Genomic DNA, 17,177 nt, shown 5'->3' on the forward strand with positions numbered 1-17,177 from the left:
GCAAAATTAGAAAAGGAATGGCTTCATTAGTTGACTCTGACAAAGTAATTACAATATTCTTTCACTTTTTACAGCTGACTGTTTTAGGCAGGAAATGGTGTTTTTCTCCAACTTACCACAAGAGGGCGCCTCTTCCTTCCTTTTGATAAGATGCCCTGAGATTTTGCAGCTATAAAAAAACCCCAAAAAACTTTGATTTGTTGTTCACTTTAAGCCAAAATGTGGTAGAAGGTTTTCTTTACACTCTAAGAATGTGCATTACAGTCACATGGTACAAACTGCTCAGAGGTAGCATCATTAGATGGTACATTTAATTACTACAGCTTTCTTCCGTGATTAGAGTAAAATTGAAATTCTTTGTTTTCTGTTCTTTTATATATTGGTCTTTTGTAAGTTCCTTGCACAAGAGCACTATTATAGCTTTGAAAAAATTCCAAGAGGGATTCTGGTTGGACATAACGTTTGAAGGACCCATATAAAAAGAAGTGGAGCCTATTATGCAAAATCAGGCCCAAAAAGAGAAAGCTGATTGCATCTTTTAGAGTAATTTGTATTTCACCGGTCAGGGAGTGAGTAGTGTTAGGTATCCATCATATCTGTAGAATATTTTGTGTAGTTGTTCTGTACCACTTTTAAATCCGAATCAAATTTCCCAGAATTCTCAGTCACGCTACAAAAAGCTTGATTTCAAACCACACTCAACCGGGCAGAGGGGTGCTTGCGTCTATAGCCAGGTGAGCAGGCTGTCCCTGTCCATGTGTGGCCCGGACAGAACCGTGTCCATGTCCATCAAGATGTCTGAAGTCAAACCGTCGGGGATGCCGGGCATCAGCTCCTCGTTGATCGGGAGCACAGGCATCGGCTCCTGCAGGCTCATGGAGGGGGGGTCACTAGAGTCACCTAAACATGTCAGGTGGAGAAAGAACAGATTTTTAACATCTTTTACTGTATTTTGCTTTTAATCACGAGGCATTGTGGCTTTTTTATTTTTCCAAGAGCCTCTACAACTAATGTGCATCTAAGTATAGAATGAGCAAGACAAGAAAAACAAGGTTGGTCTAATGACTTTTTCCATCACTTTCTACAAAAAAAGCGAAGAATTTTAATGACATGGTTGAAAGAGTTTGTATAAATGTTTGACGGACAACTTTTAGGGAAACATTACCAGTGTCCATATGATCCACAGAGCCCAACATGTGGTCAGATGTGCGTGGCAGGCTGCTGACGCTCAGACCGCTATCGGTGCTTTCGTTGCGAGAGTGAGCCCTGTGTGAGAAAACAAATTACAACCCTAATTAAAGGAGATAAGTCAATACAACATCTCATGTTCAGAAGGCATTTCAAACGGTTTGAAGTTACACTGATGCTTCGTATTGATTTCTGATGATCGAGCTTGGATCTGTGAAGGATGCGACACCATAATTCCAGTTGCAAGGTGGGAAAAACTGTGGTTTTTACTACATTTGTGCTGAGCGATACTTAAAATCACATTGTATAACACTTAATGCATCCAAACACTAAATAAACATTGTCCTAATAGATAGAAAAGGCATATTAATTTAGGAACTTCTACATTATGATCTAATATATGGTTGCAATATTGGATTCTGTACTTTTAACTATTAATAATGCACCCCTTTTAGGATTTTAACTTCAGTTCATTTTTCTAATTTCAAATATAGAAATCTGAGCAACCAATGAAGCAGACTAATGGGCAACAATAACATCCTACTGACATTATAAGCAAGACACTTTAAATAATACTTTTTTTTTTTTAACCCCTTATGGTTAAAACAAGTCAAACTATTTTATTCTATAAAATGTAAATAATTTGAATATTTTAGAAAGAGTTTTAGGAAATTACCAACAACACCTTACCTTACAGATAAGCATCATCACAACTATTATAACACCTATAAGGTACCGGCTAACTTTGATCTGTAAATTGCAAGCTATAACTAAAGATTTTGTTTATTTACTGGGGAGTTTCCTTGGTTTGGTTCTTACTTCAGGAAATCAGAAAATGCAGTTAATAGTCACATTTTCCTTTCAATGTTAATTACAAAATATGTTGTAAAATATTAGCAATAGATCAGTTTAATTAAGTCCTAATCTTTAATGAACTTCTATTGTTTTAGTACTTCATAATTACCCATTAAGGTTTGGTTCTTGGTTCAGGGCCCTGATCCTGACATCCACCGATGGGACAAGCATCTGTGCACTCCTGTCATGGTCCATCCCTCCAGGCATCTGGTTGCTACTTCCGGCCTCCTGCACCCAAACATGTGCTTAATTTCACTCCTCAGGAGATGAGCATGCAACACTGTGTGCAAACATTGCAGGTTTGCAGGATCTCTGACCTGAGGTGCAAACTGAGGCAGGATGCCTTGCTTCTGTCTGAGCTTTTCCTGCCTTTGCTGCATTGCCAAACTGAGCATGGTAGGGTTTGCCTTCTGAGCTAAAACACAGAAATCAGAAAAGAAATATGAGATAACTTTTTTAAAAATTCAACACGATTCATACTTTAAGATAATTAATTAATAAAAAAAAATGTCTCCAACACTTTGAGGTCCTTGGTTTTTGCTCTGCTGTTGCCAAACATTAAGCTGGTTCTTGATAGCGCACATTGGAACACAATGTTTCTCGTTGACAATTGTCAACTCAGGAGGCACAAAATCTGTTATAGTGTGCTACCTAGACGTGGGTCGTCCCATGTGGTGGTCTTATTTATGTGATCAATGTAGTACATCTCTCCATCTGCAGTCACAGCCTGCTCCCAGCCTTCAGGCAGTGGACCTGAACAGCAGTAAAAGTACACAGTGAGAAGGCGAATAATCGATGGAGCCAATGGAGTGAATGAGAGGGAAAAAAAAATGTTTGTAGTTTGCAGATTTTAAAGGAGGGAGAAAAAGTGAGTTATAGCTTTATTTCATATACTATATAAAAAAAAACTACTGTATGTGCATTTTTTACCTAACTTCAGTGTGTGTAAATCAATGTCCATGCAAATATGCTTCCTAAAGGGTCTGGTCAGCCAAATCACACTATAAAAATTTTACCTCTTATAAGAAACAGTGTCTCCAATGTCAGGAACATTTTATCAGTGGATTTGCTATAATTATTTAGAATAAGGCCTTTGAGGATCTGAGGGATTTCCTGTTGTCTAATTAACCATTACCTGTTTTCTACCATGTGTTAACAGACATATTTGACACTTTGAATAGCCTTAAGATGAATCTTTATCATTCATGAATCATATTTATAACAGATGTTTATACTTATATATTAATTCTAGATATTTTCTATTCATAGTATAATGTTATAAAGTATAAATAAACTGTAAAAGTGCGGAAAGCTTGAGTTCCTTTAAATCAAGACTAAAAACACATTTGTTTAGGATTGCCTTCGACTGTTCTAGTTAAATAGTTCAGCTGAAACATCATTAGTTCAACCTTTTTTTATTTTCTTTAATCCAATTGTTTTTAATGTTCTGTTTTGTTTCTGCATTTTTATTTTATTTTCTTTCCTACTTGCTTTGATTCTGTTTTATTTTCCTATATTTTAATCATGCAAAGCACTTTGCATTGTCTTTGTACTGAATTGTGCTATACAAATAAATTTGCCTTGCCTTGCCTAAATTCTCATGTTTTATTGAATCTTCCTCAGGAGTCAAATTCTTTTGTCAGATTAAACATAGCCAAAAATTCACTGAGTAAGTAACAAGGTTAGAAGAGAATGGGGAAATAAAGAGCAACCAAAACAGATATAATTAAGGCTGAAACAATTAATCGGATTAATCAAGATTAATTGATTACAGAAATAATCATCAACTAATTTAGTAATTGATTACTGGTTAAATGGAGTATAAAGACTGTAAAACACACCTTTAGTTGAAAGAACGACCCACTTAGAGCAGTAATTATACTAAAATTGCACAAAAATAAATTAATATTTTGCATTTAAGATATTAAAAAAAGCAACAACCTTTTTTGTCTGTCAAAATGCTCATTCTATAACTCCTGAAGTGGAAATGTTTTAGTTTTAACTAGTTTAATTTCATAAAAAAATCCTCCAATAAACAATAGATATCTGATTAATTGAAAAAAATTATCAACAGATTAATCAATTTGCAAAATAATCGTTATTTGCAGACCTGGCTATAATAATAACATATATAGATACTAAATAATAAAGTGGAGACAGAGAGAACATATCTTTCATCTTGCCTATAAGAGCTGCAGGACTGGACGTAAAGCAATGACCTATCAGACACACTCGCATGGTGGAGACATAGATTATTGAGATATCACTGAGGTATAAGAAGAGGAGAAATGTTTTTCTTTGATCATTCCTATTTGATGCGGAAATCAAAATTAGCCCAGTGCGTTAAAACTCTGAATACAAATTGCCTTCTTAACTTAGATTAAGTCATGTTTAAGTCCTGTCTGAGAGTCATTTAATATAATATAAAAAGAACTGGGAATAAGGCTAGAGGTCTCAGCGCCTTAGAAGGGTAGTTTTCAAAATAAAATTAAAAAAAAGTCGTATGGGCTTAGGGAGCTTTTCTAAAAACTAGGTGTTAAGTTAGAAAAAGTAACTAGACTAAACAGGAAAAACTTACTCCAGGTGGTAATACCTTCTACCGTAGTTTACGACTGTAAACTTTTGGAGCATTTCTAAACCAGTCCTCCTGCTTGTCTAGGGCCACAAAGCCGGCAAGTTTTGTTTATTAGAAAATTAAAGAACTGTGATTCCAGTCCTAGGCTTCATTCATAGACAAACATTCATTTTAACACAAAAAATATACATATTAATGGATACAAAAAGTTTACATATTTAAAAAAAAAAGGAAAGAAAAATAGAAAAGAAAAAGTGCTTTGTGAGCTTAATGAAAAACAAAATCCTTAAAACTAATTCTACAGTGGAAATTCCCTGAAAATGTTTAATAAAAAAAGGAATGTGAACACAGCAGAAATAGTATTGCAGTTTTTTAAAATTTATTTAAATTAAAACTTTATGCTTTTAAAGTCGTAGGGAAGCGGTAGTTCTGAATTCTCCTGAGTGGTGCCCGACTTTACACGAGTGAATAAAGTGAATGTGATTGGTCAATTATCAAGGGGGGGATTGTTGTGGCAAAAGGTTCTCAAGCAAGTTTGATTGTGGCCGGTTTCTTGGAAGCATCTTGCTAACCAGTTAGCAACTTAGTGCTAGTAGGTTCCCAATGGGAAATGGGAGTTTAGTGTCAGAGGTCGTGGATGAGTCTCCTCCGTCATACATTTTTTTATTTAGAGGAGGAAATTGGGGACGAAGATGTTGTGGAAGAGGACGCCAGGGCGGCAGAAGCTTTGTTTGGTGTAGAAGGCTCACAGCTGTACGTTTGAACCGAATTTAGGTGTACAAAATTCCCCACAGATTTTTTTTAAAATAGAAATGTTCTAACTTTTGGGACAATATCTGCAAAAGAATACATTTATATACATGTTTAAGCCAGAATGATTTGACATTTAAATATGACTTTAAATTAACTATGAATTCCCTACGACTTTAAAGTTTCTATGGCAACAAACCAGAACCTCCAGTGTGTCTCAAACAGCAACTTCAATCTAATCTGCTTGGAAATTGTTTATTTTTTCATTTTTATGGAAACATCCAGAAGAGCTATTGATCCTAAAGCAGTCAGGGTTGAGAAGACGAAGGATGCCTTTCCTTTTTCACAGCCTGCTGCAAACAAAACTCTGAGGCGGCACTGACATTTTTTCACCCATTCTCAATCAAATAGTTAACACATTGCAGAGTTTAAAAACATGAAATGAATGAGCCTAAACTGAAGTCATTTATATTAGAAGTGTGAAGTGACAAACAACAATCACTAAGGAATCTAGGTGTGAATGATCTAATGTCGACACTTTAGGCAAAGGTGGCCCAAATCCAACTTTTTAGTTGTCAATCACAACCAAGCCGCTTTTATAAATAACTCTAAATTGTTTCCCTATCTGATGTCGTTATAAATGAGCTCGACCTGGATGGTTGTGTTGCCTTTCATTTCACTTAGAGGTTAATGGCGTGCGACAAACGTCTACATTTTATTGGAAAGGAACTGTTTAGATCAAATGTAAAACATGTTGATGAATTTGGCCAAAATTTCACAAGGAAATTAGAATCAATACAAAGATATTGAAATGTCTTCTTTAAACAAAGCTGTAGACTGTTTAAGCCATAGTCTGATTGTGCTTTAATTTAAGTTAGAATGTGAACAATAATACAAACAAAAAAATACTTGCAAAATAAAATAAATTATTCCTTTTAAACTATGCCTACTGTAAAACAGTATGATGTGACCTGCTCTGAACACTGTATGCCAAGAAAGGTAAAGCTGAAACAACAGTTTTAAAGTAGAAAAACTGTTTTAAAGTAATGTACCTTTTAATTTTGCTTTTCCCCTATTAGAGAAAATTTTTTTCTTCAGTTACACTAAAAACCATTATGGGTTTAACAAGGATTAGAATAAAGAGGTGAAATAACAACGAAGGGAAAAACCCGTTTGAGCTTTTCTAAGCAACCGATTGCCACCTAAATATAGACCTTAAAGGTGTAACTGTAGTCACTGATCACATGTTGCATCATCAAAAGCTGCAGTGCAGTTCTGGTCGGTTCTTCAAGAGAGATAAAATCTGGATAAACTAACCTTTAAATATTCATATTAGCTATGAATTGAAAAAAAAACAAAACTGATGGTACCTGTGAGTAAATATGAAATATCTGGTGTTCAGCTGAAAACTGATGTGTTTATCTCAACTACTTTAAGAGTTTATACCCTGAGCAAACAGTCCTCAAAGAGACACCACAGGAACCTACAGTCTGGTTGTTTCAAGCAGGTGTAGCAGTATGAGCAACCAAAAGGGAATCCCAAAGGAATAACACCCGACAGCACTGCAGTGTGATACCTGTCTCAGGAATAACATTTTTTGGTTGCGTAGTGGGCGCTGGGTTGCTGAAGGAGTGGGCGTGGATCGGGGTGCAGGCGATCTGATGCTGGGCTGCAGCCGACTGAAGCTGCGAGAGGCGGGGGTCCTGCCATGTGGTCGTCTTGTGTACGTGGCTGAAAAACACGCAGCAAAGCCATGAATAAGAGCGCATCGGTTAAACTGCTGCAACCGGAAGGGCGAGGAGCGCCCTGCCTCAGACCTGCCTTACCTGTACTACCAGATGTGCTTGAACATCTATACTTCTTCAGACAATCTCAGGCTTTTTAAGGAGCAGTAAGTCATCGGGAAACGTGGGCTTATGAAGGTGAAACTCATGCAAAATGTCCTATTGCATGAGTTTCAACTCAGCTACTTAAAACTTATTGTTTTACTTTAAAACAAACAAACCAAAAATTTCTTGTGGGAAAATAAAAAGCGTCAGAAAGAAAAATAGATTTTCTTGGGATACGTTAAATTAAATCCAAACTGGACATAGAATCATTAATTAGCTTATAATCTTGAACAGCTTCTCTTCTAAAATGTGCTGATTCAGAATCTGTGTTGCGTAATCTGCCTCGGGAAACTGTCATCCGCCACAGAAACTAAAGAAAACCTGCAGAGCCAGAGATGCAACTCAGTGATAAACCGGGAGGAAGCCCTTACTTGATGAAGTACCGTTGGCCAGTGGACGTCTTTGCCATCTCCCAACCGTCAGGGAGTGGCACGTCATCGGGTATGAGCGGCGTGGCTGCTGCATCTGCATCCACTTGAGCGGAGAGGGAGTTGACTGGGAGGGAGGCGGGGGAGGAATGAGCGCGGACGTGATGAGGAGCGAGGGAGCCGCACACGCCTCCGTCTGAACTGGCCTGACGAGAAAAGAGCAGGGTTAGCAAGTCTGCAGCTGAGTGACAAACAGAAATCTGAAACAAACTGAGAAAGAAAAAAAAACAACAACAAAAAGGTTTAGATGGAAAGGTTACTGCTGCAGTGCTGCCTCTCTCTCACGCACACAAGTTACACATCTTTTCCTCCTATATCTAATACAAACTTTAACCAGAAAAACACCAGAGCATAATGCTGCCACTGCCATGTTTCACTGTGGCAATGCCATTAGCTTTGGTGATGCACAGTTAAATAGGAAGTTAAGTTTTATCAAACACTCAAGGTTTCTTAAGACTTTTATGCTTTTTTATTTTTTTTTAAAAGAAAAGGCTTCTGTCTAACAAACCAACTGCTTCATCCAACATTTTTAGAATAAAGGACAAACACACACGTGAAGCACATCCAACAGAAATTCCTGCAGCTCCTACTATGTTGCCCTCTTGCTCCTGACACCATCTCTGAAAACTTTCCATCTTGTCTTTCCATCAGTTCAGGACAATCATACCATTTGTGTGATGTCACTCTGGCCCCATCTTGAACTATTGATACATGTTCCAGTGTTTAGGTAGATTTCTTTTTAAATTTAGATTCTTTGTTCCTTCTCTGCAGACTATAATCTTTCCTACAGAGGGAAATCTGTATAAAATGTCAGATAAATCAGTATAAACTGATTAATCATATTCCCTTGTTTATCTTACAGCTAGGTTAACCAAAGATTACAAAATAATAGCTGAAACTTCCAAAAATTCAACAATTTGTTGGTTAGAGTTTCCATGTAATAAAATTCATTACGCATTTTAAATGCTGTTTATTATTGAAGTAAAAGTTAAACTAATTCAGCACCAGCAAACACCTATTTGTGTCCTCCTGTACCTTTTTGTTTTCCTTTAAGATTTTCCCACATTTGGCAAAAATGAACTGAGCTACAAACCTGAATCAAATATTAGAGAATTTGCACGGCTTTAGCTGCATGAATCCAAAGTAAATCTGGCCCTATTGCAGTAAGAGAGTGTGAGAGATAAAATGAAAGTAAAGCAACTGAAATAACTTCAGCAAACAAGAGTATTTTTTTGGTCCTTTGCATGGATCCACGATGTGCAGTTGGAGTATAAAAGCAAAAATCTCTTTCTTGCCACTTTCCTAAGGAATCCTCCTGCATTGTGAGCCATCTTATAGTGCAATCTATTACTTTCTGATGTTTTTATTTGTTCATGCATTGGCACAACTCAAAAAGAATTAACCCAAGACGTCTGGAGTCCCCCCCCCAAGAGATTTGAGACATGATCGTCTAAAGGTTTGTGTGTATTTAAACACATGCAAACAAGTTGGAACAGGTTAGTATGAATAGCTGATCTCCATACTAGGTGCAAAGTGATTTCTGTTTGGAACATCAGCGGGCACAGACTTTTTTTGAGTGTGCCTTCAGTAATATGCTTATCATGTTCTATTGACCATACCAACAGAGGGAGAGTGTGAACATTTGAACACATCTTGACTTTCAGAAATAACAATAGTAGAGCATTACTAATAAATATAAAGTAAGGCTGAACGGTTTTGCCAAAAATCAAAACTGCGATTATTTTCGACGAACATGATGTTTTACTCCAGGGTTTTCGTTTTTTCACGATATTGAAAGCCTGCTTGTCAAGATTCCAGTGTTGAAGGACTTTACTGTAACATCTGCAGGAAATATATCATACTTCTACTATAATGCATAGATCTAGGAGCTAGCTGCGACTCTGTATTCCCATCTCTGTGACAGCATAGTTTTACTGCCTCCTAAAGGGCTGGAGGGAGAAATGTCAAGTCATACTCATGTTAAATGCATTGTGACTAAAAATTGAATGCCGGTACGATTTGAAAATAGCATTTTTCTAAACTGCGATTATATTGCAAATGCAATTAATTGCCAAGCCTTAATATATAGGCATGTTTAAAAAAAAAAAAAGGATTTTATCAGCAACCAAATAAAATCAGTCAGAGAGGCTCTAGAGCAGAGGTCTGCAGCCTTTCATATCCAAAGAGCCGTTTTACCCAGAGTCCGACGAAGTAAAACTTGTTTAGAGCCTCAAAATATAACAGGCTCTAACTCGTTAAAAAAAATATATTTTTTTAAATCTCGTGTTGGAAATTATTAACCATCTTAAACAATCAAAAAATGATGTATTTTTAGCTTTTAAAACTATAATAAAACACATAATTTCCAAGCCAATTAAAAGGAAATGGCTCTGAAAACGTATTTCTGTTACTTTTAACCTCCTTTCTTTCCATCTTATAAAAAACACTTAAGCTTTTAAAACTGGTATTCATTATAGTACATTATTTAGCTCTTTATATACATTTTGGGCACTATTAATAGCTGCTGGAGACAGTCCAAAGAGCCACATGCGGCTCAGGATCCACAGGTTGAGGACCCCTGCTCTAAACGGATACCTCTGATTTGTTGTGATTTTATTTTCTCCCCAAATTTTCTGTTTAAGGGCTTCACATGAAGCACAAATATATATTTCATAATATTTGCTAGTTTTGGACGAATTGGTGGAGGTAAAGCTGATTAGAGCAAGATTTCTCCGTAGATCAGACCTTGGCTGCTTCTCTGTCAAAGAAGGATCTTTGGGATTGGCAGACAGTCAGCTATTTTAAAATGTAACTTTCCTTATATTCATATTTTTACTTTTTCTACGTTTGTTTGTTGAATCTTAAGATGTTAAGTGCACTGAAAATGTATTCATTTTAAATAATCATTACCATTATCCCCTCCAACTCCATTGCTTAGAACACCAACTTTCATTTACTACCACTCTTAAACTACTAGTAGTGCATGCAATTTACTAATTTTAATGAGGAAATAACCAAACCTGTATGCACATATTATCATTTTGATGAGCTATCTTTGTAGATCACCTGCAATATGCCCACTTATACCATGTGTGCATTTTTTTCCTTTCTTTTTTCCTCCCACACAATTCAGAGCCCATTGAAGATCGGACCCTCCATGTTTACTTGGTTGTGAAAAAAAAAACTCATGTAAAATCTGCTAGTATTTGTTATAGTTTCTTATTTACAAGAGAGAAATCCAATTTCCTAAATGAAACTATAAGAGAAAAATTTTAATGGTAAAGGATTAATAATGCTTAATATGCCATTACAGATAAAACTGCTTACAAGAGTTGCATTCAGTTGCTATTAGTCCTTGCATGCTCATCTATGTTCATATTTTCTATTGTTTTTTAGCATTAAAGGCAAAAGGTTTGAGAGGTGCTGATCTAAAGGGAACAGCTCACAAGGTAAAGTGTTATCACATGAATCTAAAGTCTAAACGCGTTTACTCCATTTGACAATCTTTCCTGTTAGCACAGAAAATAAAAAATCCAAAGTTTAGAACTGCAATTGTTGGGAATTTTTGCTAAATGTGAATGCAAACAGATTATTAACTCAAGTACTTGCGTGTAATTTCATTTAATTCTGTACTCACTTTCTCAAATATAGTTTATTTCCAAATATATTCTGGAGATTTTAATTTCTGTAATGCTCTAAGTCTTATTCTATTATTTTAACTCTGCAGCAGTGGCCATTTGGGCTACTTTTAGTGGTATAAATTAGGAAGTTTGGTGACAAGTAAGGGAAAAGCTATTAAGCACTAGCAGTAAAAAAATAAACAAGGTGAATTCTACAAACATTTTATATTTTTCCTTCCTCAGAAATCAGCTAATAAGATTTCTAGAACTACATTTACAATCTGAGCCTGATGACTGTCAACCTGAGAGTTGTTCCCCTTTTTCATAACTAACAGAACCTGCTTACTGATGTCCAGGGCAATAATGGATAACAAAGAAATTTGTGAAGTAGTTTGTGTTTGTGCAAGGATTTAACAATGTAGTAATGGTAATCGCTAAATTATATTTGAATATTGGATGCTGTGACAATAGCGGGTGTTAAAATGTCTAACTTTCCCAATTTGACTCCCTACTTCTAGGGACAACTTTCTTAACTCTGAGTAAAATTGATCACGTCTCTCAACAGGCCACTAAGCGTTATTTTTCCCTTTAACTTCCAATTACACATTTTGTAACAGTTTAAGCATGTCGGACAAGAAAGGGTATTTTAAAATGAAGCACCACAGAACTTTGTGGCAGCTGTGGTTGTTTTAAAGGGCTTTATAAATAAAGTTGCGTTGAGTTGAGCACCTTTTAATAAGGTGAAAACGCTGATATAAGTCATCCTTTTCTCTGCTGCTAATGCTTTTTTAAATGCTCACACATAGATTATAATTACCGTATGGTCCTCTTATATTTATTAACTGTTTTTGCTAATTTTGAGCCATTTTATTAAAATTATGTCAGATTCATGTACCAGAACTTTAATCCAACCACTTCTGATATTTGAAAAATGCACCAATGGAGGTGGTGCCCAGCAGGATATAACAGTGGTGAAGGCTTAGCGAGGTCCAGTAAGGTAAATAAATGCTTCATTAACTAGAAATGCTAAGCTAATCTATAGGTAAACTGAAAAATCCATTAACAAATAGCAAATCTCACTGTTCTAAATCAAATTTGCTAGTCCCGTTTAAAGCCCTCATCTTTTTGTATATATCATGTAAAACTGTAACTAGAGCGTGTAACAAAAGTAATTTCCCTCTGGGATTATTAAAGTATTTCTGATTCTGATTCTGATTCTGATTTTCTGGGTGGCATCTCAGTATGTTTTGGGCCAAATGTTACTGATTTAAAATCAGATGCAGGACATTGGTTGAACATGAGGAGGTTTTAGATAAAGACAAATGTGAAGTTAATTGTCAATATTGACACTAACATGCAGACAACATCCATGTATTCAGCCTGTTAGTAAAACAAAGTGGTTTTCGGGATTCATTTTTCTTTAAGGATCACCAACACTTCAGAATAAGTATGGACGGGATATCAAAGTTATAAAAGGTTACAATTTTAAACCATTTTTAATGGTTTTTAGAAAAATAAAAGCAACTTTTTTCCTGCTCTCTTACTGAATGTATTATCTGATTCACAGACTTAACTTTCTGTAGGATAACACAATCTTTTATTTGAAACCATTACAATTCAACTAGATGTCCCCCCTAATTTGTGGTGATTAAAACTGGATCTATACTAAAATGTGAAACTTCTTTATTTTAAATTTGATTCTAAATCTCTTCAGTGTTATCTGCGGTGGATAAACAGATGGTTCATTATTTAAAGGGAAAATTTATGCACACTATTATATTGTTACAACAAACAGAAACGTAAGAAAGGAGATATATTTTAGGAACAGAAGGCGTATCCCCAAGTGTTATGCTGTGCATTGCTTGTCAGCTGGCAGGAAGAAAGCTTCTTCAATTAAGCTTAGCAAACAATAAATGTAAATCTACATGGCGGTCTATAAAAAAACTAACCCTAATAAATTGTAACCCTACAACAAAATGCACATAGAGCTTGGCAACCATGCCAGTGTGTAGAAATCCATTGTGGCTACCCCCTCATACAGATTTAATGACATTTCTGGTGGTTTATATCTAATTAAACCTAAGACACACTCACTGCTGCACAATACCTATGAACAGGATCCATTAGTGAGACAACCTAAAGCTGATTATGGGCTGGCACATTAAACTATAAAACATACTAAAACTATTGTTTACTTTATTGTTTAATAAAGTATACTTTAAGTATACTTTAGTAAACTTAAAAATGTCCCAATTTAGTTCGAAGAAGTTTTACTTTAGTAACATTGCATCTACACTAGAAGTACATTGTTCGGTATATTCTCTATACTTATACTTAAGTATTCTTAACAAAATTTACTTCAAGTATCCTACTTTTTGCTAAGGGTAATTAAGTGAATGTTATTGCTATTTTGTACTTCCCTGTGAAAATAATGTACTGAGAAATAATATATGGTGTTGTTGTTTAATTTTATGTTTTAAACAAAGGCAGTAAAATCAGATTGCATATGCCTTTTTTATATTTTAGTGTAAATGCACTAAACTGTGGTGTTTTCTTTGGGAGGCTGGTGATTAAATTACAGGCCTATGTTTTCTAAATATTAATGAATTTAAGGGCAGATGTGATGGAAACCCTGAAGCAGCAGCAGCAGGATGCGGTCATATTACTTGTCTTGAGTGGCCCCTGGGTTCCGGCGGCTTGAAGAAGGAATCCGGCAGCTTCCTCATCCTCATGGGCACAGAGTGGGGCTGCCTGGCCGCCTTGCTGGGGTTCATCACGGCGCTGAACAGGGCCTCCAGCTCCGTCTTGGAGTCCCCGCGGACGTGCACGACCTGCTGCCCTGCCGGAGGCGCGCCTCGGTGCGCGTCCATGTCGCCCAAAGTTTGGAATCGAAACAGATCTGCTGGAAAAAAAAAAAAGTTCACAAACGGAGAACAAAACTCAAGATCGCTAAAATACGAGTCGGATGCGCCTCTGTGCTACAGTTCAGCTCTGATTTGTTTACACTTTTAGACACCCCCCCCCCATTTGAACTTTTTATGTTGTCGCGGTGTTTGAAGCTCTAAGTTATTACTCTACAAGAAAAACACCAAGCTTCATTTGGAAAACCCAAAAAAAGTGATATTTAAACAGATCGTGTCTTTATAAAAGGAAAAAAAAAAGAAAAATCAATCTCGGCAGAACACAACATGCCTCCCACATACCTCAAGCAGCCAGAGCGTCCCCCCTCCTCTCCCTCCTCCTCCCCCGTGTGTTCCTGCAGGGAAAAAAAAAGAAGAGCCAGTCTGGAAAACAGTCCAGCCGACTCCGTTTTTCCCTCCGACACAACCGGAGGAATTAAAAAAAAAAAACTTATAAAGGCGAGGCGGGGCCGCGCGCACTAGAAAGCGGCCTGAGAGGAGCGATTTCACCGAGACCTCCAAACTTTTCCCATCCAGCTTCCAGTCCAGATTCATGTGATAGTGCGCAGGGGCGGGGTTGCTGGGTTTAAAGCCGCCGCAGTTGCAGGGCAAATATTTCACACTCAGGACAGATACTGTAAACCATCACTGGGAAAAAACTAAAGGAAAATAGACAAATGGGAGTGTATTCACAGCTAAGTGAAAAAAATATGTTTAAAAAAAAAAAAAAAATTAGATTAGGTTCTTTTTCAAGTTTGTTTGGTTTCTCTGCTTGTAAAAACAAGTGATAGAGAGCATTAAAAACTGCGACAGTCTGTGATTATTTTATAAAAGGGGCACATGTGTCTGCTCAGATTTCTTTTTTTCCTGACTCTGGGTCTGGGTCTTGTATATTTTGGGGGGTTGGGTGGGGGAAAATTGGGAAGTTGCGCCGAAAAAACATCCGCCCCACGATGAGGCTAACCCAGCCGGAGCCATTTGACTAGTGCGCCCCCTGGTGGCAGGAACGCACCCTGGAAGCCGCAGGTCAGCTGCCGAGGGTCAAGAGTATGGCGTCAAAAACAAAGTAAAAAAAAAATAAAATAAAATCAGAATTACTTTATTAATCCCTTGCGGGAAATTATTTTCTTGCAGTGCAACCATTTACAGAAGAGAGAAAAATATGATTGTCAACACACACAAAAAAAATAAAATATAATGAAAGGAAATAAGTAAAATTACACCCTTCCCATATAAACAGTGTAAAATAAGATATAGCAACAAAATAGATAAAAAGATAGAATAAACTACTTTTATTGCACATAAAAAGCAGATTGAAAAATTAATAATTTAAGTATATATCAGCTTTTGTCATATTTCTATGCTAAAATTGTTGCAAACTTATAAATTATTTCTTAAATAAATATTTACATATGGGATGGTTAAAATTAAAATGTATTGAACACATTAAAAAAACTCAAATCAATTCAATTACAATTCAGTTTATTTATAAAGCGCCAATTCACAACACATGTAATTTTAAGGCACTTTACAATAAAACCAGATCATCCAGTCAAATTGATTCTAAGTTTTCTATCAAAGGAAAAACAGTTGATTGCATCAACTTATTGACTCAAAGGCTATCCCTTACACTAGGCATGCTTGTAGCGACAGTGGAGAGGAAAAACTCCCTTTTAACAGGAAGAAACCTCCAGCGGAAACAGGCTCAGGGTGAGCAGCCATCTGCCGAGGCAGACTGGGGTTCAAGGAGACTGAAGCAGAGATACAAAAGACAACTGTTAACCAGCTCCACAGGTGGCCCTGTCCAGGAAACACACAGCCATCCAGACAAACTCTGAGCCAGCTCCCATGTCAGAGGATGAGGATAGCACATCTAGCCAGTCACAGTCAGAGAAACAGGACTACTCTGAAAAACAGGCTGATCTCGAACATCTATAAACAAAGGTTTTGATGGCAGTCGCACAGCTGATATTTCTCTCCAGGATGGTGTCACAGCCAAACAGGAACAGACCAGATGAAGCCACTATGACAAAAATCAGAGAGAGCATAACGCTAGAGATTGAACTAACAAATTCTACAGAGTGGGAGAATAGAGACAGAATAAAGCCAAATGATGAAAAAAGGGGTCCCTATGTCCTCCAGCACTCTAAGCCTATGGCAGCATAACTATAGAGGTATCAAAAAGAAAGTTTTAAGCCTACCCTTAAAAGTAGACAGGGTGTCTGCCTCATGGACTAAAACTGGTAGTTTGTTCCACAGGAGAGGAGCCTGATAACTAAAAGATCTGCATCCCATTCTTTTCATTTATTTATTTATTTATTTATTTATTTATTTATTTATTTATTTATTTATTTATTTATTTATTTATTTATTTGTTTATTTATTTATATAAATTCTAGGAACCACTAGTAAACCTGCAGATTGAGAGGCAAGGGCTCTTTTAGGGACATAAGGAACAATCATATCTCTGATATAAGATGGAGCTTAAAAAAGATAACTTAATTGTTTAGTGATTCAAAAATCTCTTAGACATAATCAGATATTAAAAATATATAACCATTAATCCAAATGTAAACTAATGATGTTTTAAAATAATTTCAAAAAAAGTTAATTACTTACTTAGTGATTTTAACCGTTTAAATAACTTAATTTAGCTCCTTTACATGTTAGTTTTTTTTATAATGAAAATAAAGACTAATACACAACAATTCAATGCATCAAGATTTTTAAATTCATATCTCTAAATGTGATTGCAAATCAATTAAGCTGGATCCATTATTTCTCAAATACACCCTAACATCTAACTGGTTGATCCAGTAGCAGCGCTGGCCCAATAAAATCTATAAATAATCTGGAAAGAATAAAGAAACAAAATGCTCATTTATGTTTTCTGTGAAAATTTTTACAATATGTTAGTTATAAATGTTTAAAAAATATGTGTTTAACATGGAAGTGTTTGTATATACTCAATG

At 36.2% G+C, this 17,177-nt stretch overlaps 1 protein-coding gene across 3 annotated transcripts; it reads right to left on the reverse strand.

Moving 5' to 3' along the window:
* Positions 1 to 427: 427 nt before the first annotated feature.
* Positions 428 to 14,768, reverse strand: LOC107098509 (transcriptional coactivator YAP1-like). 3 transcript variants are annotated; one of them, XM_015396234.1, is made up of 9 exons: positions 14,509 to 14,766; positions 13,972 to 14,204; positions 7,629 to 7,831; positions 6,945 to 7,099; positions 2,695 to 2,796; positions 2,361 to 2,458; positions 2,153 to 2,271; positions 1,166 to 1,266; positions 428 to 900 (listed from the first exon to the last, which is right to left on the reverse strand). In XM_015396234.1, the coding sequence occupies exons 2-9, from the start codon at positions 14,173 to 14,175 to the stop codon at positions 725 to 727; spliced, it is 1,158 nt and encodes a 385-aa protein (XP_015251720.1). In that variant the 5' UTR covers positions 14,176 to 14,204; positions 14,509 to 14,766; the 3' UTR covers positions 428 to 724. The 3 variants fall into 3 exon arrangements, with proteins under 3 accessions (XP_015251720.1, XP_015251722.1, XP_015251719.1); XM_015396233.1 differs by having other exon boundaries at positions 725 to 900; positions 13,972 to 14,207; positions 14,509 to 14,768; XM_015396236.1 differs by lacking the exon at positions 2,695 to 2,796 and having other exon boundaries at positions 14,509 to 14,764.
* Positions 14,769 to 17,177: the final 2,409 nt, after the last annotated feature.

Source organism: Cyprinodon variegatus, unplaced genomic scaffold (genome assembly GCF_000732505.1).
Source record: "Cyprinodon variegatus isolate N-32 unplaced genomic scaffold, C_variegatus-1.0 Scaffold784, whole genome shotgun sequence".
Lineage (NCBI taxonomy): Eukaryota > Metazoa > Chordata > Actinopteri > Cyprinodontiformes > Cyprinodontidae > Cyprinodon > Cyprinodon variegatus.